Source organism: Larus michahellis, chromosome 6 (genome assembly GCF_964199755.1).
Source record: "Larus michahellis chromosome 6, bLarMic1.1, whole genome shotgun sequence".
Lineage (NCBI taxonomy): Eukaryota > Metazoa > Chordata > Aves > Charadriiformes > Laridae > Larus > Larus michahellis.
The window spans coordinates 45,599,858-45,625,153 of NC_133901.1; the positions used below are offsets into that span (position 1 = coordinate 45,599,858).

Sequence of the window (25,296 nt, forward strand, 5' to 3'; positions counted from 1 at the left end):
TAGGAAAAAACGGGAAACTGCTTTCCTGAACATTTCTTATGAGGAAAATACCATTAAATCAATCCTCATTGATACTGAGCAGGCAAGTGCCATATTCTGCATGCTGTTCTACTCAATGAATTTGGTTTTTATTTTTCTTAAAACTTTTAGGTGATTGCAAAGATTACAGTTCTAGCAGAATATCATACAAAAGATACTGTTGTACATTTCGGTGGCCACAAATACAAATCGTCAATTAGTATGCCTAAATAGGAAAGTGTCTGTGTGTCTAATCAGTATATACTACTTCAATATAACTATTCCCCAATTTTTCTATCTGTATTTTGCTATACATTCTTAAAAACATGGGAAGCATACTGCTGAACTCTTCCCCTTTTTTTTTGGTTTCAATCTCTGAAATAAATTTGTAATGACTACAAATTTGCCAGTTTTCCATGTAAGGGCAACTACTACAGCTGTTCACAGAACTGGGGAGAAAAAACACCAAAACAAAACAACAGTGAAACTGAAGTATTAAGATAACTTGTTGCTATTGGTTATATTATTAATGGGGGAAAAGAGGGTCAAAGTAAATGAATAATTTATTAGGATTTTTGTCAAGAAGATATGTGAGGTGCACTGGAGACATTCTAGTAGCAACCTAAGCACCTTAGAAAATGAAGGTATCCTACTAATACATGGCTGACAGGGACGTAAGCTGGGAGACTAGCAACTGAGTCCTGATTTTATCAGCACTTAGAAATAAAGGAAGTCTACCTCCTGTCAGGAAACACTGATCACTGTTCCAAGTCACTGAGCTAACAGAGAAGGCTTCAATAGTTTGGGAAGCAAAGCCTGGACTGGGCGCTCTAACAACTGGTTGAAAAAACACTTGCTTAGAGCAGCCTCCTGGATCATCCTGCACTGTCGTCTAGATCATTTCAGTTTCCTTTGGTTGCGTACGTTGTCAGGTGACTGGAAAAAAGGCAAATCTGAGCTTAAAAGTCATTCCTGCCCTGAGAATCCCCTCTAAGTATTCAGTAGACTACTTCTGTTCTCAAAGAAGTAACATTCTTTGAAAGACGGCTTGAAGGTTACTGAAAAATAAGGTTTCTGACAAGTGTCTGATGGGGTACTGCCACTTTGAGGATCAAAATATGCACAAAGAATCTCAGCGTCCAAGGTCTCCCAGTCCACATTTCCTCCTGCCTGAACCCCAACCGCATAAAATGATCAAATACTTTTCACGTCAACTGGATGAGTACTCCTACGGTTCAATAACATATGAACAGTAAGAAAAAAAAAAAAGTAGTCATGTTCGTTTACGCATTGATATTTGTTTGGTGGTGCAAACAAAGTTTTTAAATCCCCAGCATATGTCTTCCATCCCTTTTCACAGACCTTAAGCTCTTTTCACATCATCTGACTTAGGACAAGAAAAAGCATTTCCAATACTGTTGATAAATATTTCCTTGCCCAATCAGCAAAGCAGAGGAGAGTGAATGTGCAGTTCTACAACAGCTATAAGCTATTCTAAGATGCAAAAGGTTTCTGCCTTGCAGAAGGTTTTCATAGAATAATGCGCTCAAATTACGTGATGTGGTTTCTGTGTGGATTAGTGTTCCCGAGCCCTTAAAAACATAAACATGAAACAATATCTCCTCATTACAGAATCCCATCACTGTAGCACTAAAGTGGTTTCACCATGTTTTAATGTATTCCCACTTCCTCCTTGAGTTGTCAAGAATCTTATCCCCATTTTACACCTGGAGAACTGGGGCTTTGCTGGCAAAACTATGTCCATCAGGTAAAATCTCTAACACAGATGTGTCTTCAGTACAGACCTAATCCATCTACAATCTGTGCCTTTAAGGATATAATTTCCTTTGCAAAGAGGAGCTGGAAGTAGTAAGGGGGGTTATGATCCAAATACAAAGTTCCTCTCTAAGAGTGCTTTGCATTGACAGTCCTAATCGACTGCATACCAGCAGACCCTGGGGACTTAACCAAAACCACACACCCTGCTTTGTCACAGGCACCTCATTTAACTGAGGTCTAATAAATAATAGATTAAAGCCCTGGCCGCGATATCATCTATTCACTTGCTGTGATTCTTGTAAAATTGTACAAAAAGGATTTTCAAAAAAATAATTAAAAAAAAAGTCTCTTTATGAAAGCAGACACAAAGACTTAAAAACAACAACAAAAAAGCAAAGCATTAGAGCAGAACTTTGCTCAGATGCTATCTGCTAATGGCCAAGGCACGCTCTGCAGTGAGCGCCGCAGGCATCTCCTGAGCAGCTGGAGGAGATGCGAGCACCCTGCTCCCACGCAGCACATGGAAGTAACCCAGGGTCTGCAGGGTGCTGAGGGGCCCCAGAGGCTCTACTGGTCTAAGTGACCTGAGAGCAGGGCTGCAGCAGCGGATACTCAAGGACAAGGACTGCGGCGCATACTGCACAGCTCCCTGTCGTGCTGGGAACATCGTCCAATGCTGGCTTAAATTTCATGGATAAAGACAATGCAACCGTGGCGTTACTGAAATAGTTCTGAATTTGGCTCTTAGGTGTCCTTGAGTTCCAAGATTTTAACTAATTTTTTTGATGTTTATCCACAAAAATAAGAAGGGTCTGATACGAAATGATCATCGCAAACATCAGCAGCTGCTATGCAGAGATGCTACTGATATGGAGACAGCTGGGTACACATTTCTGCGGTCATTTCCTTGATGAATAGAGAGTGCACTGTTGCACATAAAAATGGTATTGTCAGCCTCTCTGAAAACGCTATAGGTTCAATCCTGATTTGAATGACCAAGACTTGTCTTTAAGAGACAGAAAGAGTCCAAAATCTGTCAGTCCTTGTCCTGCTGGCATTCCACTCCTAGGAAGACAACAGCTTTCACCAGCAACTCTCAAACCTTTAATACATGGATCTGATTCTGCAGAGGGGCCCAAATGACATGTCACTGGTGCACAGAGAACACGGGTTTTAAGAAGGATACCCGTTCAGCCAGCTAGGTTCTTGCTCCAGCAGGAGCCAGAAACACATGCCACAAACTAGGAAAACTGAACTGCTGTGTGCTCTGGGCAGGCGATCCAGGACAGTTGGCAAAACAACATAGGAGAGAAAGAGGAAATCTTCTCCTCAAAGGCTGACAGGAGAAGGGGCAAGACATGGGCATGCTGAAGCCTGCTCCTAAAATGTCATTATTCAAGAGGAAGTTAATGACTCTTCCCCTCATCCACAGGATGTGTGCTCCCCCCATACGCCATCATTTAAAGAATCAACTAGTACTAACTAAGCACGCTATTAGCTGTTGATATTTAATAATACAGGAACAGAAGCTACAGCCCTGGCCTTGCCAGGCCTCTTGATTAAGGGCAGCATTGTAACTAACAGTGCCTTTGGCACTTGGACAGTTTCAGGAGGTTAGTGCAAATTTCTGACAGGATTTGCACATCAGTGCTTCACTGAATCACCAACCAACCATTCTGGAACAAAAAAACTCCAAAACCCAACAAACCCTCCTCCCTGTGGTTTCAGAAATAAATAATGAAAATTATGAAACTTTCTCAGAAGGTATTGCTCCTGACCTTTAGATGTGGTAAAGAGCAGGGCAGGAGCTGCAAATCTCAGACAGTTTAATTTCTCCATTGTATCAGCAAAATTAATATTCCGTAATTGATATACTGGTGCCCCAATCAAAAGCCACCCGAGAATGATCGACACCTCACTACCCCAATGGCACAAAGAAGGAAACTATCAACACCACAGACAGCTGATGAAGAAAAACTTAGAGACACTTCTAAATTAAAGCAATCTAGGTCAGTAAATAGAAAAATCCCAGAGCAAGGAGACAGCAATTTCTTTTGGTAAAAGCTACATTTACACCCTGTACCACACTCCGAATACTTAAATCAGTTATGGATGTCTCGGCCCTCAGAAAACAAATCAAAAACAAACAAACAAAGAAATCCCCACAACCCTACAAAACCATTTCCACAAAAGTAACAATCCAAACTACAAAAATTTTGGAAGAAGATACCACCTGCATTAACCAACTACAAGCTTTTAAAGGTTGTAAAAATACAAGAGCAGATATACATGGAAATGTATAAGCAGATGCAAAACCAAGACCAAAACCTAGGAAAAGAGTTTTCCAAGCTTCCTTCGAGTGAGATGAATTAGACCGTGGAACAGTCCCGATTGCTTGGGACAGGTTGAACCAAGTTGGACAGAACACTGGAAATGCATACTACAGGGAAACTCTGAAACCAGATGCTCTCAAAGGTCCTTTCCGTCTTTAACATTTATTATTCTGCAACTAACAGGTCTAAATTGTTACACAATTACACAGTTTCCACATTTTCACTAGAACAAGGATGAGGTATTTGTCGTTGCAAAGCTGCTTCTCACAGGCAAGCCACAGTAGCTCAAAGAAATAAGATAAAACAGTCGCATGTCAGAGCTCTCCCGCTGAGTGCTTCAGTCTGAGCACTCAGTTTAGCAACATGAAGATGTTTATGCTGGCTGCAAAGAGGACTTCAAATGGCTTGTCTACAGAAATTACTTTAGAGGAATATTATACATGACATCATCCAACTACATTAAGTCAGTTCAATTACTGCTAATCAACTTAGAATATATCTGTGTAGTTATTTTTAGAGGTTTTACTGAGGTTTATTAGGAGAACATATTCTAGCATTCCCTTTATTAAGATGTCGTGATGTTCAGCTATTTTGAAAAAGGACAATTTGATTTTTATGCCTTTTGTGTAACATTTAGATTTTGCAACAGTTTTATCTTTTCTTACGCTCTGCAGGGTTAGTTTCTTCTGAGGACAAATGTCCATTGATTAACAATGGAAACACACTGGTTGCAGAGAATTTAATTAGGGGATATAGACTACAGATTGCCAGGTTTAACTATCCAGGAATTTTCTTCTCCCTTCACATTTGAAGCTCGAGGAAAACACTCAAAATCCTGAGAGCAGTTGCAGTTATGTTGCTTGTTTTCAGAGTTCAAAATAATGTTGTGCAAAGGACAGGAAAGTTCCCAGTAAATGCACGGGGACAGACAGTTTTATCTTCTGGATGCTACTGGGATGATGGGACTGCTGGTTTGTTTTTCTGAAGAGAAGCTTCAAGTTTACATCTGTGCCTTACGCAGGCAGAGTGCACACAGTGGACACAGAGCCCAGTCCTCGGGCGCTGCAATGGCTGAGGACGCTCCAGCTCTGTCCCTGCAGCGGGTGTCTCATGCGCCGGTGTCAGTCACCCGGTTGCGCGGGTGCTCCATGCCCCCCTGCCGGTGCTGCGGGGAGGGCAGCTGTGCCCAGAGCCCTGGCAGAGCAGACTCAGCACTACTATTTGCTGCTGTGTAAAAGATATTTAGCAGCACACCAGTATGGCTGACTCTTCTACTGTACAACCACTACATGGGAAAACTTCTCTTTAATTCTTTTGGGAGCAGGGAAGGGGAAACCTTTTCCAGCCTCTTCAGTCTTCTCTCTCGTACTCTTTCGAGTAAGTATATTTTAAAGTCATCTTCTGCTTACCTATTCCACATGGGTCTCGTCTCACCTTTCATGCCGTAATAAATCAGGAGTGAATCCATAAAAATAATATTAAGCTAACATTAGCAGAGTGAGGATAAGTTAAAGAGAAGGCAAGTTTAAAAAAAAAAAAAAGTCACCTACACACTCCCTACTTCCACGCTCTCTTTAGACTAGCTTTTATTACTTGACCAACATTTTTTAAGGGTCTGTTTTGCTTTCTGTACACATGTAACTCCTATTACTGTCAGTGGAAATTATGTGTGCACATCAGTAGCAAACCAGACTGTAGGATATTTAGCTCTCTAAGGTATCCATGTCCCTGTTACAGTCATGTTTCAGGAGAAAAGCCAACAAATGTATTTGGAATTCTGCCTTTAAACAAACACCATATTACAACAGGCACAACTACCGCCTGATTCTTCCGAATGGAGAAAATACCCAAGAGAGAACCCTACTTAAACCAATGAAAGAGTGAATTAACAGCATTTCTCTTTTTCCACCATTCCCACGATGCTGCAGCGTCTCACATGATGAAATTGATAAGAAATATCTCTATAAGAGAAACAAATAAAGACAAGGTTTTCCACTCAGCTCTATAATGAAACGGTTACAAATTTACAGCAATACTTGAAAATAGCAAACGAGAAAACTGTGATATTTAGTTACTAGAACTAAGAGTACTTTTTCATTCACATATGACAAAGAGCTTTTACAATATTGGAGCTCTGTCACCATAAATCGGAGGAGGACATAAAGGGTGCAATGGAAGAGATTTGGCCAAGAACTGAAACGACAAGAAAACCATTTTTCCTAACTCCTCATTTGACATTTGGTCCTCTGCAGCCTGTCAAGCGCTTCTTGACAAGCCAGTGCGATGCCCTACTTGGCATCCAGAATCCCAAGAGATCACGTAGGTTATTCTTTTCCACATAAAGAACCCTGATATGCAAAAGCTCTGACAATAACTTGTTTCTTCACAATCTTATTATTTTCCAAAGTATGAACAAACCTTCCTTCAGATACTTACACTAGTTTTCTTTCTAAGGCATTTATATTCATGTGGCTCTTAAGTGTTCCTCTACTTCTAAGGCTAAGAGTGAAAAACACACATTAGCATCATCATATTCATCATTGTATGCCTTAAAATCAGAGGAAAGCACTTGATTTCCAGTAAGAGCACGTCTTTTCATTCCACCGCTAATCATCTGACACTGCAGTGTTTTCCCTAAACCACACAATGTTTTTATTAAGAAATTAAATCTAATCACGAATGCGGGGATACGAACTACAGCGTCTTTGGGCGCAGACACTTGTCCTGCCCGGTTACATGCCATGGGACTATAAAAGCAATCATGGTTTCTAAAATTCTGTTTTTCCTCAATGAACTTACTGCTCTGTCTGCGCCAAATGAAATTCTGACAGGGTCTCAAAACCAACACAAAAGGTGAAATTGAACCTAATGAGAGTTTTGCAGCTGAAATCCACAAAGCTTGATCCTATCCAAAGTTATTTCACTTCTATCACAAGGCGAAAATTCGTAATAGACCTTAAGCTCCCTTTGAACACCTCTGTTTGTTTGAAAAAACAGACCCACATTAGCGGTATATTAGAAGTCGCAAATGCTAGTCTAGACATTACAGCTACAGCCTTCTCCTTTAATCTTTTCTGACTCATATATATCTGCATGGACCAGGTTGTGTTTGTCCACATAGTTTTCATGGTAATTTGAATATCTCAAAGACCCTGGCCCGAAAATTGCTCTATAAATATCCAGTGCATCAGTTTTACTTATAAAAGTGATTAATTGAAGAGTCTGAGCTGTTACTACCTTGAATAGGAAATAAAATGTCACTCGGCAAGCCATAAATCATGAAAGCTGCCAATAAAAAAATGCCTGAACCATACTACAAGTCAAAAGCATTCAAGCGTACTATCTGAAAAAAACAAGTACATCCTTGCAACAAAAAATATACTGATTACTTGTTTTATTAAACAGCTATAAACTTTTCAGACAGTAGCCAACTTTGTGCAAAATATCCTTCCTGGATTTATCATGGATAATAAATTTGTGGATGCAAACATTAAAAGATTTTTTAATTTTAATTTTTTTTTTTTAAGGAAGTGAGTCATAAGGATCGATCCAAGCCCTCTGAAGGCAGCAGAGCCTGTCATAATGTTTGGAAAAAACTTAAACTCTTTTTGGTGGATGGCTATCTTATTTCCTACTAGTTCATTTATTTATTTACTTTTTTTTTCTTAATCATTTAACATACTGGCATCCAAGAAGTTCTTGATTCTCAAGTAACATATTGACTTTGTAAGGAATAAGTGCAAAAAATTAATTAATTTAGTAAAATTTACTTGTAATGAAAATACATCTATCCTAACTGAAAGAGGGGAGATTTAGATTAGATACAAGGAAGAAATTCTTCACTGTGAGGGCAGTGAGACACTGGCACAGGTTGCCCAGAGAAGCTGTGGATGCCCCATCCCTGGAGGAGTTCAAGGCCAGGCTGGATGGGGCTTTGAGCAGCCTGGTCTAGTGGGAGGTGTCCCTGCCCAGGGCACAGGGGGTGGAACTGGATGATCCCTTTAAAGTCCCTTCCTACCCAAACCATTCTACGATTCTATAACGAGATTAATTTTGTCAAGCACGCTGTCAATTAGCTTGTAAAGAAATACGGGAAAATGAAAGCAGCCTTGCTGGCATATTGCATGGTTTTCCATAAGGTGTTTGTTAAACAGTGTAGCTATAGTGTGATAATGTTTTTCACTGTAAATCTGTTTATTTCATTAGTGGTTCGTTTCTCTATTTTCAATAAATCTCTTTTGCGTGTTGTAGCATAGGAAGAAAAACCACTTTAGTAAGGCAACTCCTACTCCGCTTTACAATAACTGTGGAGGGATGGCATTGAATATTTGCTTTATTTATCTTTGACAGAGCTTATATAGAGAAGTGTATAGCATGTTAAAATGTATGTTCACATTTTAACACACACAAGCTACCATGTTTCTCACTTTTTCACAGTAGGAATGATACACAACTATCATTAACAGAGTTTTCGATACATGGATCTAGCAGTTTTCTAATAAATCAAACAGCCTGATGAAGAAAGATATCTTAAGTTGCATTGTTCTCAGGAAATTAAAACTGGTTCATGGTACGTGATACGTATCAAGAGTTGTGAGTAATTATAATCATAGCCTAGCAAAAACAATCTACTTCATAATTTTTATAGTGTTCGTGACTGTCGTACCTAAATGCTGCCTAAGTAAATTACTTCGATACTCAAAGATTAAGAGTGAATGTAACAGAAGAATCTGGTCTTTGCCCCTGTCTTCAAACAGAGCCTCTCAGAACAGGTGGCTCTCTTTACATTTGTCTTGGACGCAGTGTTTTCTAAGGTTTTTAGGCGTGTTTGGAATGGTTTTGCTCCAGTCTAAAAGCAGCCTTTTCACCACTAAGTTTCCTCACGAGCAAACAGTCTGATCCTGAACTTCCATGTGCTCTATGCTCTCGCTCTTGCAAGATCTTGTTCAAGAAGAATACAGTAAATCAAGGGGTAATGCTTTTGGTCTAGACTGGGCCCTAACCTAGCAGGAATCTTTTCTTGATCCCACCCCCACATCCGCAGTAAACAACATCATTTCCCTGAAGCAGCTAATGACAACAGCAACAATCTGGCTGTCAAACAAAACAACTAGCTTTTGTGCATCAGAAGCGACCCCAGGTGATGAACAAGGAAGTATGGATGGAACTGTCACATGAAGAGAGCTAGATACAGCTTGTTTCTAAATATATTACCTCTCTGAAATATCCTTCTCTGCCTTGTTATTACATTAGATTTTCTTGCTCCTTTGCTGCAGCTGTCTTTAAAAGGAAAATTTTAAAAAAAGCAAACACAGGTGTTTACTCAAGGATCAATTCACCTGCTGTTCCACTGCTCCACCTGCCCCTGCCGCCTCAGTACCCGGCCCAGCCGTACAGCTGGGATGACTCATCTCCACAGGAGTACATTTTTAAATGATGCATTTTCTGGGGTTTGTTTCTGCAAAAGGACAAGGAAGGATAAAGACCTTTCTTTAATACCACATCACTTATGTACTTTGCATCTCTCTTTTACCTTTTCTGAAGCAGCAGAAGCACAGTGGTTGAATCCTTCAGGCATCTGAATGCCAGGCTAATGTGCAATTCGCCCCTTCGTAATGAAAGGCATCATAATTCAAGGGCATCTGCATCATCCTCCCCCAGATAACAATTTACTGAAGCAGCGAAATGGAAAGAGCTTTCAAAGTTTGTCGCAAAATTTCAGATCTGTGTTTGAATGGAGTTGATGGATTTCCAGAAGCCGAGTGGAGTGATCTGCTTTGAATTAGCCATTATCTTTTACATCCCTCCATGTTTCCTGTCATCACAAAAGAAGATGAGTTACCCTTTAACTTACTGTAGAATAATCTCTGACTACCAGCAAAGGAGTAGTTAATGCTATTGGCAAGGATGATTTAGGAGACAATTTCAAACCTCGGTTAACTATAAAAACAGAAGTCATACTAAAACAGCCTCACTCATCCTGCATACCGAGCACGAGGGAAGCAGGGTTTCATACCACAACTGTGGGGAGATGTGACAGTATGATGAGAAACAGTAGTTTCTTTTCCCACCACCTTCTCACTCGACAAACAGTCTACTATCCAGCTTTGCTGATAGGAATAGGTGTGAATCAACCGTTGCTAAAACATTATATATAAAGTATGACATCAGTGCCCAGAACTGTCCTGGCCCAGATCTGACAGGCCTAAGTGTACAAAGAGGAAATCCTCACCCTACACAGATCAATCAGATTAATCCTTACTTACAGATTTCTTATTTAAACAAATCAAGTCACCTGACAGCTGCACACAGACCAGACAAACCTTTAGTATTTGGAACAAAGCTTGATTCTAAATCATTTTCAAGCATATTTTTAAGCTTCCTATAATGAAAATGTCCATTGTTTCAGAGTTACTTTACAGTCCTCTTTATGTGCCCGAAGAACAGCAGCAAACAAATGCCCTCTAGTCAGTTAAGAGTCAGAAGGTTTTGTTTGCTTTCACTTTTTTTTTTTTTATTCCATTGGCTTGTTATTCTTACACCAATAAATATGTAATATGTACACTTAAGTTTTTTTCCCACACAAAACCAGTCCCCCCGCCCTCCCCCCCCCAAAAAAAAAAAAAGAAGAGGAGGGGCACCTGTGTGCTCAAAATTGTATAACAAAAACTTTGTTATGAAATATTGTCACCTACTATAGGGGTTCCCAGAATTTTATATTTCTCTATGTCCTTCAACCCTCATCCTCTTTTTTAGGACAATATGCATGTTTTTAATCAAGGTTTTAATTGCAAGCATTACTGAAATAGTTGTTTAATATGGCTTCTCGGATCTTTACTATGGTTGACAAGCCATCAGTCACATAAAGCTACTGATTCAAGAACCAGTGTTCAAAATGTAGCACCTTTTCCCATGGATATTCAGCAGCCACAGGCACGATACGGAAACACTGACATCAAAAGACAGACCACCATTTCTGGATCATGTATTGAACTCAACCATAATTTAAGAAGTACCACTACAGAGAGAGTAAAACCAAATAAAACTGCACATATTTATGTGTGGACTTGACAAGTTTACTCTTAATTTTATAATGAGAAATACAGACTCCTGCAAATGCAAAGAACCTCATATGCACCCAATTCTCCTCCAGCACTTACAAAATGACAGTAACATTATTTAGTAAGATAAAAATCAGCAAAACAGTCCATGTGGCGTATTTAATTTCCAGTATACTCATTTAATGTCAGTCTGCAACCTCCCACTTCATTTATTACCATACCACACCTTGTTATTGAAAAACAACCATAAATATTTAAAATAGAAGAGTCACTGCAAAATTTCTGTGTCTTACTCCGTTGGCAGGACCGCTAGATGGTCTTTGCCAAGGGCTTGAAGACCCTGTTAAATAGTCGCCTAATTCTGGCAGTGATCACGATGCCCATCACCGGCCATTTGTTTCCCACAACAATCCAAATGGGTAACTTGTTTATCCAGACAGCTCTACTAAAACGATCATCATGAGAGCGTTGCCAATGACCACATTTAAATTACTTTTGAAGACTTCAGTCCTAATGCTTCGTTGAGATAACTGGAGCAATCCCTCCTTTTTACAGCTTTTATTCCAAAATAATTTGCAAAGTCTGGAAGTTGTCACCAAATTTGGCTTTCGTTACTTGATGTTGGGAAAAGTTACAGTGGCAGAAGGAATGGAAACCAGTCTCAATGTGCTCTCCAGAAGCAAGTATAACATCTTAAAAAGAAAAAACACCGTTATTAATAATAGTGGCAATTTCATTCCTGTCTTAATTATTTTACAGTCTACAGGTTACCCGAAATCTAAAGGAAAAACCAATCTTCACTAAGTGATGCTAGAAAAGACTATGACCCCATTAAATGCACTGGTGAACCATTACATGAAAATCTTGCTCATTCTGCTTTTGACAGTACTTTCTGCATTGACAGTTTCCTGATTTCCCCTGCACTTTAATTTGTTTTCCCTCCTTAAGTAGACCTGACATTAGCAACAGAAAATAAACACGCATTTTTACACCAACTTTGCTGGAATTTCCCTAAGCAAGTAAGATAGGCACAGAAGCCAGACTCTAGTACCTGAATTAATTCATTACGTATTTTTAGTATCTTCTCTCATCAACAACTTTTTTTTAAGCTCGTTCTTTCTAAGCAGAGGTACATTTGGGGGCTTGGGTCAACCCTAGCTACATATGGGCTTTTAACAAAAAAAGGTACAGGCAAGTCTTGGCACAAAAAACTTCAGTGTTTTTAACAGTTTACGCAATATACTCCGTGATACACGGGTGTATCTGCATTTACTATCTAGTGGTCATAATAAAGTTGCTAAAAGGAAGTATTTGCTGTGAGAAGGGAAAGATGACGTGTTCTGCAGTTTCTTCAAGTCAACTCTGTGACAATAATGCTCCTTGCTATCTTTTTAATTAATGAAAAAATAGTTAAGGCTCAAGGTTTTCATTCTGTTGCCAGACTGGTGGTATTCAGAAGCTATTCAAAAGCTAGATGTGAAAAAAAATAAATATCCCAACAAAACCTTCCTCACAGACAAAAATCACACGTCTAAAAAAAAAAAAAAAAAAAAATCACGATGCTGTGACAGTGTCTGCAGTCTTTATCAGGATGTTTGGAAAGGTAATCACGAAGCCCAGTGCAATTTCATTTTCAACGGCAGTCTCACACATTTGTAAGTTTCTGTCCAAATGCCAGAAAAGGTGACAGGGTAATGATTCTGCTTTAAATCAAGACTAACTAGGATTGAATTCAGTCCTTGGAAAGGAGGAATAATAGTCTCTTTCTTCTTCATAGTGATTTCCTGCCTCTATCTTGCATTCAGAATGGCACACAACCTATTGTTATGCCATGCTGGCACATACAGAGTAAATGAAAATCTTCTCAGAAGGGGAAATAGGATAACATTATAGGATTGCACCATATTCCCCCTTAGTTTTATTTTGTAAAACACCTTATCAGTTCCTTCCATGAGACCAGTACTGCCAACCAACAGCAGTTAAATAGCTCATGCCCCAAACCCCATTTTAAATTAGACACATTTAAACGTAAACACTTAATTTTAAAATTATGCAGAATTACAATGAATGCATTATTGCAGTGAAAGGTACTAACTGCTAAACAGAACCAACAGTGAAAAAATACAAGCTGCAGGTCTTCAAAGATTAAAATCTAGCAATGTACTGCATTGATAAAAGGGAAACTAGAGAAGAATTATCAGCAGCAGAAGTCAAAGACAGATAAATGGTCCTGGCAATTGCAATTTAAGATTCAGGGTGGAAAATATTGACAGAAGAGTTATAATCCCAGCGCTGATTTTTTTCCATGGTCTTTCTGCTATCATTAAATTCTCATTTAATAAGAACTTCCTACCAAGCCATAAATCCAGTTTAACTCTTAAGAAAATGGATCCTCAAATCCTGTGTCTGCTTCGACAAACATTGTCACTCCCATGCATTTACTTCTCTGTCTGGAGAAAACAGCACTCCCTCTATTCTTCTGGGTGACAAGGTTAGGCCATACATATATAGACTTTCTCAAGGCCCTAATTGAAATGCTCAGTGCCAGCATGAAGTCCCCAACTCATTGCCTGGGATTTGAGAACGCTAAGCATAGTATTAGAACTTGATTTTTAAAAAGACAAAGACCACCACATATCAAATATATGCCTGGGGATATTCTGGAAACCAGAAACTCCAGAAGCTCATCTTGACATCAAAGGCATCTAGCTCCTGTCTATTCAGCTGTTGATGATTAACAATATAAGTATGTTGATATCAACTCTCAAATTGCGTTGACCACAGACTGAAGTTATCATGATCTCTTAAAGAGCCCTGATTGATCAAACACCAGGCATTAACTTCACCAGACGTACAAAGGTTGCATTTGTCCTATTTCTTACACCCTAAGCACAAAACCATAAGATGAAGTCAAAAGTTTCCAACAGAGCTCATCTAACTGACCCAAGGTAAGAGCGATTATACATAAGCAACATCAATACATCACTGTCCCATCTGTTCTTAAGATATCCCCAGTGACAGAAATCCCATGGTGACTGCAGACAACTGATTCCTGTAGCTCCCTGCTACCAAAATGCTTCCTGAATCTTACTGGCTATAACATAAGCCCCATGTGTCTTGTTTCCATCATTACTCCACTGTCACTATTACATCCATCTTTATAATACTTCTTCATAAACTGAAAATTTTGAAGTCTCTGCTCTCTGCTTTCTCAGTTGTCTTGTCTTTGCAAATAAATATTGCCAATCATTTCTATTTTTCTTCAAAAACAGCATTTCCTAAACTTCTTGTTATTATCCTTTGCATTCCAAGAAGTATCAAGGTCAAAACTGGATACTGCCAGGCATCATCAGAAAATAGGCCACTGGGACAGATGGACTTTTGCTGTGACTCCATGTGGTAATTCTTACATTATCACCACTACCAAGGATTAACAGAGGAAGAAAAAAAAAATCAAACATAAAAACCCCACTTTTGTCAGAGGGATTTTTTAGCAACAGAACATTTTATAAAATACAAGTCCTTGTTACCAGTCTCCTTATTACTCTGACACATGTAATACTATATTCAAGATAAACTGAGTTTGAGATTACCAACCTAAAGACTTAAATAATGTGCTTTTCCCTTATTGTCTCCTAGAATTTGTGCTGTCGACAGACAAATTCTGAAAGGCTACAGTAAAGAGTTGTATAGTTTCTTCTAATTTACTTTCTAAATGTCAGGTACTTAGGATGTCTATGCCATGATGCCAAGATTTCCCATGCAGAGACAAAGAACAGAATTTTTTGATAAAGTGAAAAATACTCACCTAACTGCATGATGCCAGGAGACAAAACTTTAATAAATTATTGTAAAAATTAGAAAAATACAAACAAAAATAGAGTCTGCGGCAGCCAGATTTAAAAAAGAAAAAGGAGGTGTGGGGAGCAAAAAAAGGCAAGAAGTAAAACCTTGAGCTTTCTATTCTTACTTATTTTCTTTAGGCATTTACTGCCCTGAAACTTTTGGTCTAGTTTTCATTAGACTAAAACCTAAGACAACAGAGAGTTAAATGAAGATCCTTTCTCCCAAAATAACAGGCTCGCTTAAATGCCTCGATATGATATAAACCAAGTAATTTTCCTTTTTTACAGAAGTTTTATGGGTGATCTATCACAATCTCTTACGATGATCCTGCTTGTTGTTGAATTTCCAGAAACTAAGTTTTAAATATTTGGGTTAGTTTCTCTCTTTCTCTCTCTTTTTTTTTCTTTAAATCCAAAAGAATCTGGAAAATGTATGTTATTATCTCTCTCTCTCCAAAAGCCCTTAGCAAAGCAATTTAGGAAAACTCTTCCAATCTTCACAGAGGCAAAAGTTTATCAAAAGCAATAAAAAAAGTTTATAAATAAAAAAGTTTATCAAAGCAATAAAAACTGTTTATAATGCTTTCTCATTCAGAGGATGTCGACAATGCTGAATTGAAATGTGCAATAAAATTTATTACAGCCATATTGTTCCCCCCTCATTACTTTAGAACTTGTATGTTCAAATCCAAAATTTAAACACTCACATTGCTTCTTTTTTTTCTTTTTTTCATAATAGGGATTGGGATGAGTCATTGCACAGAAAGCATCTTCCTCAGTCCTTTTTATTTCAATGACATCCACAGGTTCAACTAGAGAAACCTCTACCTTGAATTGCTCAGAAAGCAGTAACAGGCAATCAGAATTTCTTTATATTTGTTTCTGTACTTTTTTTCCAAAGACACTGTAACTATCAAAACCCAAATGGGCTACCCAGTACATAACTCACAGTTCAAAAGCAGCACAAGTGATCCAAAGTACCAGAGCACCAGAAATCGTTGCCAAACACCTACACTTCAAGGAAGCACCAAGCCTATAGAAAGGTTTAAGGGCAGATCTCACCTGGGCTAACTCAGTTAGACTATGAAGGCTACTCAGTAAAACTATCCAGTTAAATAAATTTACGTATACACATAACGCACAGAGAACTCTGTTCATGCTGGTCAGTGAAAAGTATCTCAAATATGTATCTTAATCACATTGAGAAAGTGGTCAGGAGCACTGTATGTAATCCTCAGATGACAAAGTAGGACAAAGATATCCCAATTAGCTCTAAACCGCTAGCCTAGATACTGTAAACTAACGCAACATGGAGCTCAGCACAAGCCAACCTCACCTACGCTCCCGAGTAATGAAATGAGCTGCTTCCAAACTAGCCCGATCTTTGTATTCTGCAGGCAGCAGCAGAAGTTTGAGATGTTACACTTACTTGTCACGCGTTACTCTCACAACAGGAAAACCTGCATTTCAGAGACATGGCAGTTGTTAGCCTAGGTACATGCAAGGAAAGGGGAACTTTACAGCAAAGGGTAGCAAAGAGAAATCTGGCAGCCGAATGTACTGCCACAGTTTTAACTTTGGGAAATTCTACGTGACTCTTTACAGGGCTTGGATTCAGCAGTCCCACTCTAAAATGCTTTGCTGATAGGGGATAAACCTAAGCATGTGCCTAAATACCCAAGTAGTTCAGAGCTGTGAGAAGGCTCTGTTAAAGTGCTTTACGAACTCATGTTCTTAATACTGGAGGTGCCAAAGCAGCACTTCGCTGTTGTTAATAATGAGCATTGGACACTTTCTCCAAAGGTCCTGTCAGAACTTCCCAGTTATCACAGCGCAATTTCACATGACAGTATCAGAACAGCCAATGCCTCTACCAAAATCCACTCTCATTCCCCTACTTACAATTTGAATTTTTAATTATTTTTTTATTCCCTGGAAAATAAACTTCTCCGTTTCCTAGTAAAATCAAAACTTTAAGCCTTTTCCTGATGAGAGTTTTTGAATCCTCTCCATTCCCCTCCCTGTTATTTAGATTTCATGAACAGCACCCTTTTGTCTTACAGTCTGCAGACCACAAAGCAATGGCAATGTAATTCAGAAATATTTTCATATAATATGCCAATGGCTGTTTTTATTCTTTGTAAAAGAAAGCCTGATTGCAGCCCTAGAATACATGCACATTTCAAACCTTCTCCTACTTTAAGATGACTGTCATAAATGTATGTATTAATCATTCTAAACTGGGCATTCACATCCAAATAGACATCATTCATTTAATAATAAAAAAAAAATTAAATCAGCTGTTTAAAGCCATGGGCTAAATTTCAGTAATCCATAGCTTTTCTTTGACCTTATGCTCCATTTTATTTGTATTAATCCAAATTCTTCCTCCCCTCCCGCCCTGTTCTGTGCAAAACAGCAGCAACACTGGTGGTCAGTATCTTCCTCCCAAACACGCAGCAGCAACACAAAGAGCCACTTTCCACGTGATGGGTAATTTCTGAGGCACATAGTGGCAGGGTGTGGTGACCATAACCAAGAGAGAATCAAATCCATTCTCACCAGTATTTTGCAAACCATTCATATTTCTTACATCTTCATTTCTCTCTGCAAATAAATACTTTTCAATGTCTACTTTTAGATAATAGGACATGGAAGGCCACCTTACCAACCAAGGCAAAAAACTCCAGAAGCCAATCAGTGTAGAAGTATCCTCTGAAGGCAGCCAAAGGGAGCTGCTCTGACCAATCTCAAAATCTCCGCTCTTGATGTAAGAAAGGTGTGGAAAAGAGCTACCTGCATTTATGCATCTACTCTTCACAAAAACAGAGAAACTTCTCTGTGTCTTTAAGCCACTGTGAGATTTAAGTCTCGCCTCAGCTTTGGAATGGCACTGACAGGACTAATGGATCCTGCTCCAATTCAGTGGCAAAACTAGTCTTTAAGGGGCTTCAGAGATATGTAAAATTCTGGTATACTGATGTCAATATGAGTTTTGCCATTTTTCACGTGAAAAGAACAGATAATGGAATCATCTATATCAAAAGACTTGGTGTCTCTGAATTAGAAGAAAAACCTAGATTTAATTTTATTATCCGAGAGTGAAATTTGTCTCACTTAGAAGAAAGCTATAATGGACACTATAAAAAACATCCATTACAGCAACACAAGCAACTTTGTTATGTCAGTTAAATATAATGTTTAATTAGTTTTCTAAATACATACACTGAAAAACCATTAGACAACCATTAGGAGTAATATACCCATTTTCTTTTTACGATCACCTGATTTAGTTAGGCAAATTCCTAAAGTAATTCAGTCAGTCAACATTTTTGGCACTCTTATCCCAGTAAAGTTTCCAATTCTCTTTTTTGACCGCAATCACAGCAATTTTCCCTTAAGCTCTAAAGCGCTGATCATCATTTCAGCAGATTTACGGAGCATCTCTTTTAGGTAAAAATGCACCTGGTATGTTTATGGTTCCATTTCAAGATCCAGAAATCTGAAATTATTCAGATATTTTTATGAAGTAATCTTTAAGAAAACAGTTTTCTGTTCCCCTTATGTGGGGGGGAAAAAAGACAAAACATCTGAAGAATAAGATGGCACTAGGTATCTTTGTGGTAGTTTTAAAAACAACTGAGCTCCAAGAGGAGCAAAATCCATCTGGCTATTCACAGCTCAGCTGACTTAATATTTTATTAACAAAAACTTTCTTAATAATGTTATTAGCTAGCAACATATCTACATGAAACTTGTCAAAAGGCTCATGATGACTTTGCCAAAACATTGTGGAAGTAGCCAACGTATCTCACTGATGAAGGACAAGATCCCATTGTAAAAATAAAGCCTCTGGACAGATTTTATTCTACAGCTACCTACAGCTTCTCTGATGCTGGTTTTTCTTGATACATCATCACTGTAGAAATTCAGTAAAGTTTTCCAGTGTATTTTCCCCACTGTGGCAGCTCCAGTATGCCCTGGGATGGGGTTTTGTGATATATAATCAACAAGGCGTATGCATATGACGTGCAAAGGAGAATGTTATCGATGGTGGTATTTTACAGAAAACTAAAAGACAGTGTGAGACAAAGAACAAATCTGTAGCACAGCTGTTAACTGAACTTGACTCCTGATCTAACCAAACTAATATGCAAACCTCAAATCTATTCTTCTCCTACAGTAATTGCTTTATTTATCCTTGCAATGCTTCAATTGTTTGCTTTCCAAAATGTAACCGAGAGATTTTTTAAAAAAATAGTAATTTAGAGAATAAACAACTCCAAAGTTTCTTTTGAATAATTTGGTGAATTTTTAAGCTCTGCTTCTGCCAAACCAAATGCAAGTAGAAAGTAAGAGCGAAGAGCAGACTCTGCACCAAGAACGTCCCTCAATCCTGAAAGAGCATACTACTAACATGCACCTTGGTCACGCAGGAATCGGCATCTGTGTTGAAGTTAAGTTTTGCAACATTACTAATACAAATGCATGCACCCAAGAAGCAGTGTCGGGCAGTTTGTCACATTTCAAAACCAAGAGACAATTCCAGTCAACCACCAGCGGGCACCACTCTCAGTTCTGCCAGAGAGCTGAAGGAAGCCAACATAGGAATAAAGCAAACCCTCTCCTCACCGCAGACAGACTCTGAGTGACCTCTACAGAAAAATACTCTCTAGAAAACACCAAGCTCCTATAGTATGGATTTTTTCCAACCCATAGCATGTTTGTGTTTGCTAGTTTGCAAACTTGCAAACTATCATGGGGGAGAGAGCAGCCCAGAAGGAGTGGAACTATGAATTCCTGTTTACTGCTAGTTTATCTCCTTAGTATGCATAAAACAGTACAGCTGCCAAATGAGGTACTGAGGAGAGAGCTGCTATTTGGTTTCCCTCAAACCAGTTACCTCAGTTCAAATCCTAAAAAGACTAGAATTAGCACTCTCCTCGTTACCAGCCTCAGCAGCGGTGCCAAGAATGCAAGTACAGCAACAAGCAAACAAATCCTTTCCCTCCTGCCAGGGGCCAAAGTCGGGGAGAGGGGAAGAAACAGAGATTAACAAAATACATGATTTCTCACCAGTTGTGTCTGTTGTTTCAATTAAAAAAAAAAAAAAAAAGGAAAAAAATTAAATACTATAATGTGACATACAGATGAAAAACAATGTGGGCATGCTACTACTGCATGCGCATCTTGTATTCAGGTGCTGAACCAACAGTCATACAAACTGACTGCTTACGTTAATACTACAAGAAATCTTGTCTGTTAATCAAAGCCTAATGAATGAGTTTCTTAGCATTAAAATGCTGGCTTTTTGTAATCTTCGTATTAATTTCCTTCATACGGTCTTTATGATAGTAACAGAAGCCACGAATGAAGCCAAAGACCAAGACTCCAACAAACTGACTGACGGAATTAATCAAGCCAGTACTGCATATTGCCCCAACGCACACCCTGAGAAGAAAGGCAGATAGGCAAATACAGGCATCCGAAGAACAGAAGGTAGAGCAAAAATAGCAATGGGAAGTAGAGGGAATTAAATATGACACAAATACGGATCCCATTAGCATGAGTTAAAAAACCCCAACACAGTACATTACTTTTTGTGAAACAGAAAATGCTGTAGGTTGTGAACTTCAGCACAAAAGCTTGTTCGTGGAGGAACCAGAAGATGGAGGACCTCGGTATAGGAATAAAGTGAGGAGAGACATTAAGCCTGGAGGGCCGCAGGGCACCCAGGCACCTTCCCTGGAACTCAGCAGGAGCGCTGGGCAGAGCCCCGTAGTCCATCCTGCGCAAGGGAAGCAGCAGCTTCACTGCGGGAGCAGGGGAGCGGAGGAGGGGGAGCGCGGCCTGGGGAACCGCCAGCATGTAAGGTACTGAATCTCTGAGCAGAGGAAAATAACAAAGTAGGAAAGAACTAAAGTGTCATAATTAATAGTCTTTTTCCCACCAAAAAGAGCAGCGAGGTTTGAAATTTCCTCATAACTTTTAGACCCTCTCCAAATAAGACACATAAGATCTAAGGAAGGGCCTTTCACTTTTCTCCACAGATTCCCTTTGCCTTTGCTCTATAGTCAGTTATAATCTAAACAAAGTAAAATGAAAATCCCGTATTGTCTGACCAGATCACTGCCAAAATGACAGGCACACAAACAAACTTATGTCTATCTTTAGGCCTAGTCCCTGACTCAAGTCAATGGTCCATGCTCCACCATTTGATGTGATCAGCACTGTTTTGATCTAAAGATGTTAGTGTACGGGTGATCTTGTTTTAGAAGAATCACATAGGTATTCTTTTCCTAGGGAAAACATCCATTTTCTACGACGAAATACAAATATTACGCAAAAATCTAAACTTTGGGGAGAAGAATGTCAATATTGGCACAGTTGGTTTCTAAAGACTGTCCTTGATCTGAAGGCATGAGTTGAGCCAGGAGTCCTTGTAAATTGTAACCAGGCAAAATAAAACATTAACAGTACCCCTAGCAGCATGAAAATACACTATAAGACTCGATCCCACACAGCACTTAAATGAATATCAGAACTAATACATTCATCAGTAGTTTCACATCACAGTCAATAAAATAGAAAAAAGTTTAAACAGCCTGTATTCAAGAGCTCATTTGTTGAAGTCGCATGTTTCCCTTCCGATTTTACAAAATACGCATAGTGTATTGCTTACAAAACTTTATTTTATTCACTGAAAGTAGATTACCTCTTCGAAAGTATTCCCTTTAATAACAAAAATTACTTTCCAGAGAAGACAACCCCACACCAAGCCTTTCCCACAGGCACTCTTTTCTACGCTTAACTGAACAAGGTCCCTCTCTTCTATCAATGAGCTGTCAGAAACAAATCAAAACTCCAGTGCCAAACAGCCATGCAGCGTACAGGTAAACACCCTGAAGCCCTACAATTAATAAGATGTAAAACTTCTGAAAAATATGTGTGCACGCTCCTTAATAAAAATCTGCATTTCTTTTAATTGATATTGATAAAAGAGACAGAAGTCTTAATTTGAAAAGAAACATTCCTTTTATTTTCTCTGTTTCTAGGCTGCCGCGTGTTAATACTGGTGCCTGCAGGAGACTCGCACAGTGCTTACGGTGCAAAAGCAGCAAGGCTGCAGCCTTTCTGCTTCACAACAAATGGTCCAGTGTGCTTTTCAAAGCCCAACAATACAAAAGAACCAGATCTAATCCTTTCAACTAACAGCACGCTCATCAGATTGATTAATGCGGCTCACTTGGTAAAAAGCAGTCTTATTCCAAGTTAGAGAAAACCTTTGGGTTAGTTGTGAGCATGTTTTAAGAACTAGTGCAGTTTAAAGCTTTCCAAAACCCCACAGAGTTAGATAAACCAAGGATGCACCAACAGGAGGCGAATGCACGGGTATCACTGGGTGGGAATCCTCTGCAGTGAGGCCTTGCGCAGGTGAGAGACATTCCTTCACAACACCCAGCGAGAGCAAAACGTGGTTGCCACTGAAGAGCCTCTGGCTTTCCCGCAGGATGGAGCCCACTGATGTTTCACTGCATTCCTCCCCCTGCAGGGACCGCAGCATCACACAGAAGACAAACATCCTGTTTCTGAACTGGAACTACACGCACACAGGGATTTTGCTAATACCTCCAAGACATAACAACTCATCTTTGCCCCTATTGTCAACTCAGCCTTTATTACATAAATAGGAATTAGCGTCACACATCTAAACAACGTGAAACAGTGGTCCTCCAGCAACAGACACCCATACAACAGTGCTAATATGCTAGACTTCTTGAAATAACTATGAATACAATTACCCTAAAGTGTGATCCTAAATGCATACAACTTTTCTTCCCCACAGTTTTAATAAAAATGAAGAGAAATCAAGTACTCTGCCTCACCAGTGAAAGCTGAGAGCATAAACAAAATTAATATTTGCAATTATAAGTATAAGCAAGTGGTATAAAAAAAAAAAAGTCTACTTGGCAGCCTATCCTACTCAAATAAATTAACTCCTATAATATTCCTCCAAGCTACGGACAGATCCAAGAGTTAACAATTTATGATCACATTTAATAATAAAAAGTCTTTCAAACTGATTTCCAGCTGCTTAGGTCTGACGCTTAAAGAAGCGTTTAGATAATCTGCCTCGAGTGGGAAGAACACACAGAGACAACTCCCTTTCCCACCCGTGACTTTCAGACTGAAATTCATATGAAATTATACAACTAGAAGTAAAAATCAAGCAATGGTCCAACTGAAAGGGGGACAATAAAGAAAAACAAGTAATCCCGTACGAGAAAGCAGCTCAGGAGTTCCCGGCACCAGTTAGTTCAGCGCGTGCAATAGCGCAATATTCTGGGGCATCACAGCATGAACAGGAGTAAGTTCATCTGTCCAGCTTAAACTGAAATCACTGAAAATCTTTTTTTGAGCAAATGCATGTGACTCATTTTGGCTAATGAAAACATACCCCTCAAACTGAAGAATTTCGGTAAATTACATTTCTCCTAATTGTGCCAAAAACATTAACGAAAATGGATTTGCCAAAGATAAAAGCAAAGTAAGCGTGATAGATCATCCATTAGCAATACAAGTATGGCTAATTCTTCCTGACAGTGAAATGACTTAGGATACAACACATTCTATTTTTTTAAGTAAGTGTTTAGACGGAGCATACTCCACGTATTTTATTCCCAAACATCCTAGGTTTGAGTACCAGCGAGTTTGTATGAACATCAGGCCTTAACAATAACGTACTAGGAAGAGAAAGAATAAGGGCAAATTGAAGTATTTTAGCATACTAAAAAAAAAAAGAAATAAAAGAGGCTTTATAATCTCTGCAAGTTAAAGAGAGTAGTTTAAGATGGTGTGAACTAATACAATTAATTTGAAACGAGAAAGAACAAGTTGCACATTTTACAGAGAATCACAAGTACAGAATTAATACTGTACTTCACTCTCTGTTATACCAACTAGTGAATTACTAGGCTGGTTTGGGGTTTGCTTTTTTTTCATAAATGCGTTTTTGGTATGCAAGGTGGTACTGCATTCTCAGGCAAACAACAACTTTGATTTCTTCACGTAAACATCAGAAATGCATTGGCAAACAAAGCCATATGGAAGAAAGAGAGATATAATGGATTTTCTGTTTGCTTTAGAAACTTGACATCTATGGATAGCATCATCTAAGTTGTGATGCAGTAACTTTTCGTATTTTGGTCATTTTCATTTATCAATCCAAACCTATTTTAATTTGATGATGCAAAAAGCTCTGTGAGGGGGACAACAGAGAAGGCATAACGTTTTATAAACTTAAAATAGGAATACACTTGAATATTCTTCCCTTTCACATCATAAATTTAAAGAACAAGGAAACTCACATCTGTTCTAACTTAGCCTAAGAGCTTAAAAAGAAGAAAAAAAAAAAGTATTAGGGTTATTTATATCTTGTTTGCATTTTGGGAGAGGTTTTCGGCGCCGGACCCAGCCGCCGGTGGCATCCATCACCTAAGCACCAGAAACTTCCCGCGGGGCCGGGCTTGGCGGTACTTACCCCCGCAGAGAAGGAGAACGCCCGCCGTCCGCCCCGCGGAGGGCATCTTCCCCCGCGCCAGGGCCGCTGCGGCCCCGCCTCGGCCGCCGGCGCTCCGGGCAGCACCGGGCGGGCTGCGGGCCGGTCCCCGCGGGCTCTCAGTCGGGCCGGCCCATGGCCCGCGGCGGCGGCAGCGGGCCGCGATGGGAGGCAGCAAACTGGACAGGGACGGGATGGACCGCGCCGGGATGCCTCCTCGGGATGCCCCTCTGCCGGCTCCTTCCCTCCGTCCTCCCGGGTCCCGCCCCGCCGCCACCGGCCGGGAAAAAGCGCCCTCGTCCCCTCAGCGGTGCCAGCGCCTCCTCGGGTTCTGCGGGGAGAAGCGAAGCCGAAGTCACGGGCGAAGCCGCGCCGCGCCTCGCCTGCCGCCCAGTCCCCCGCGCTGCCCGGGCGGCGGCACCGCCCGGCTCCGGCCAGCCCCCGGCCCCTCCTCCGCGCCCGGACGAGGCCGCCGGTCCACGATACCCGGGGCCGCCCCCGGCCGCCCCGCACTTGCCGCCCCGCCCCGCCCGCGGAGGGGGCGCGGAGGCAGCTCCGCCCCGAGCATCCCCCGCCGGCAAGGTGCGGGGGGCCGGGGCGGCTGGCAGCGGCAGCCCAGGGCCGCCCCCCGCGGGGTCCCGGGACAGCGGCCCGCCTCCCCCCGACCCCGCAGGGTGGCAGCGGGGTGCGGGCGGGAGGAG

The 25,296-nt window shown here is 40.1% G+C and overlaps 1 protein-coding gene across 1 annotated transcript in view; it reads right to left on the minus strand.

Moving 5' to 3' along the window:
• The window catches only part of RET (ret proto-oncogene), an 85,073-nt gene extending 60,304 nt beyond the window's left edge, over positions 1 to 24,769 (minus strand). The window contains exon 1 of the mRNA XM_074590388.1: positions 24,578 to 24,769. Coding sequence (XP_074446489.1) covers positions 24,578 to 24,623 — 46 coding nt within the window. The 5' untranslated portion in view covers positions 24,624 to 24,769. The remainder of the gene's footprint in view (positions 1 to 24,577) is intronic.
• Positions 24,770 to 25,296: the final 527 nt, after the last annotated feature.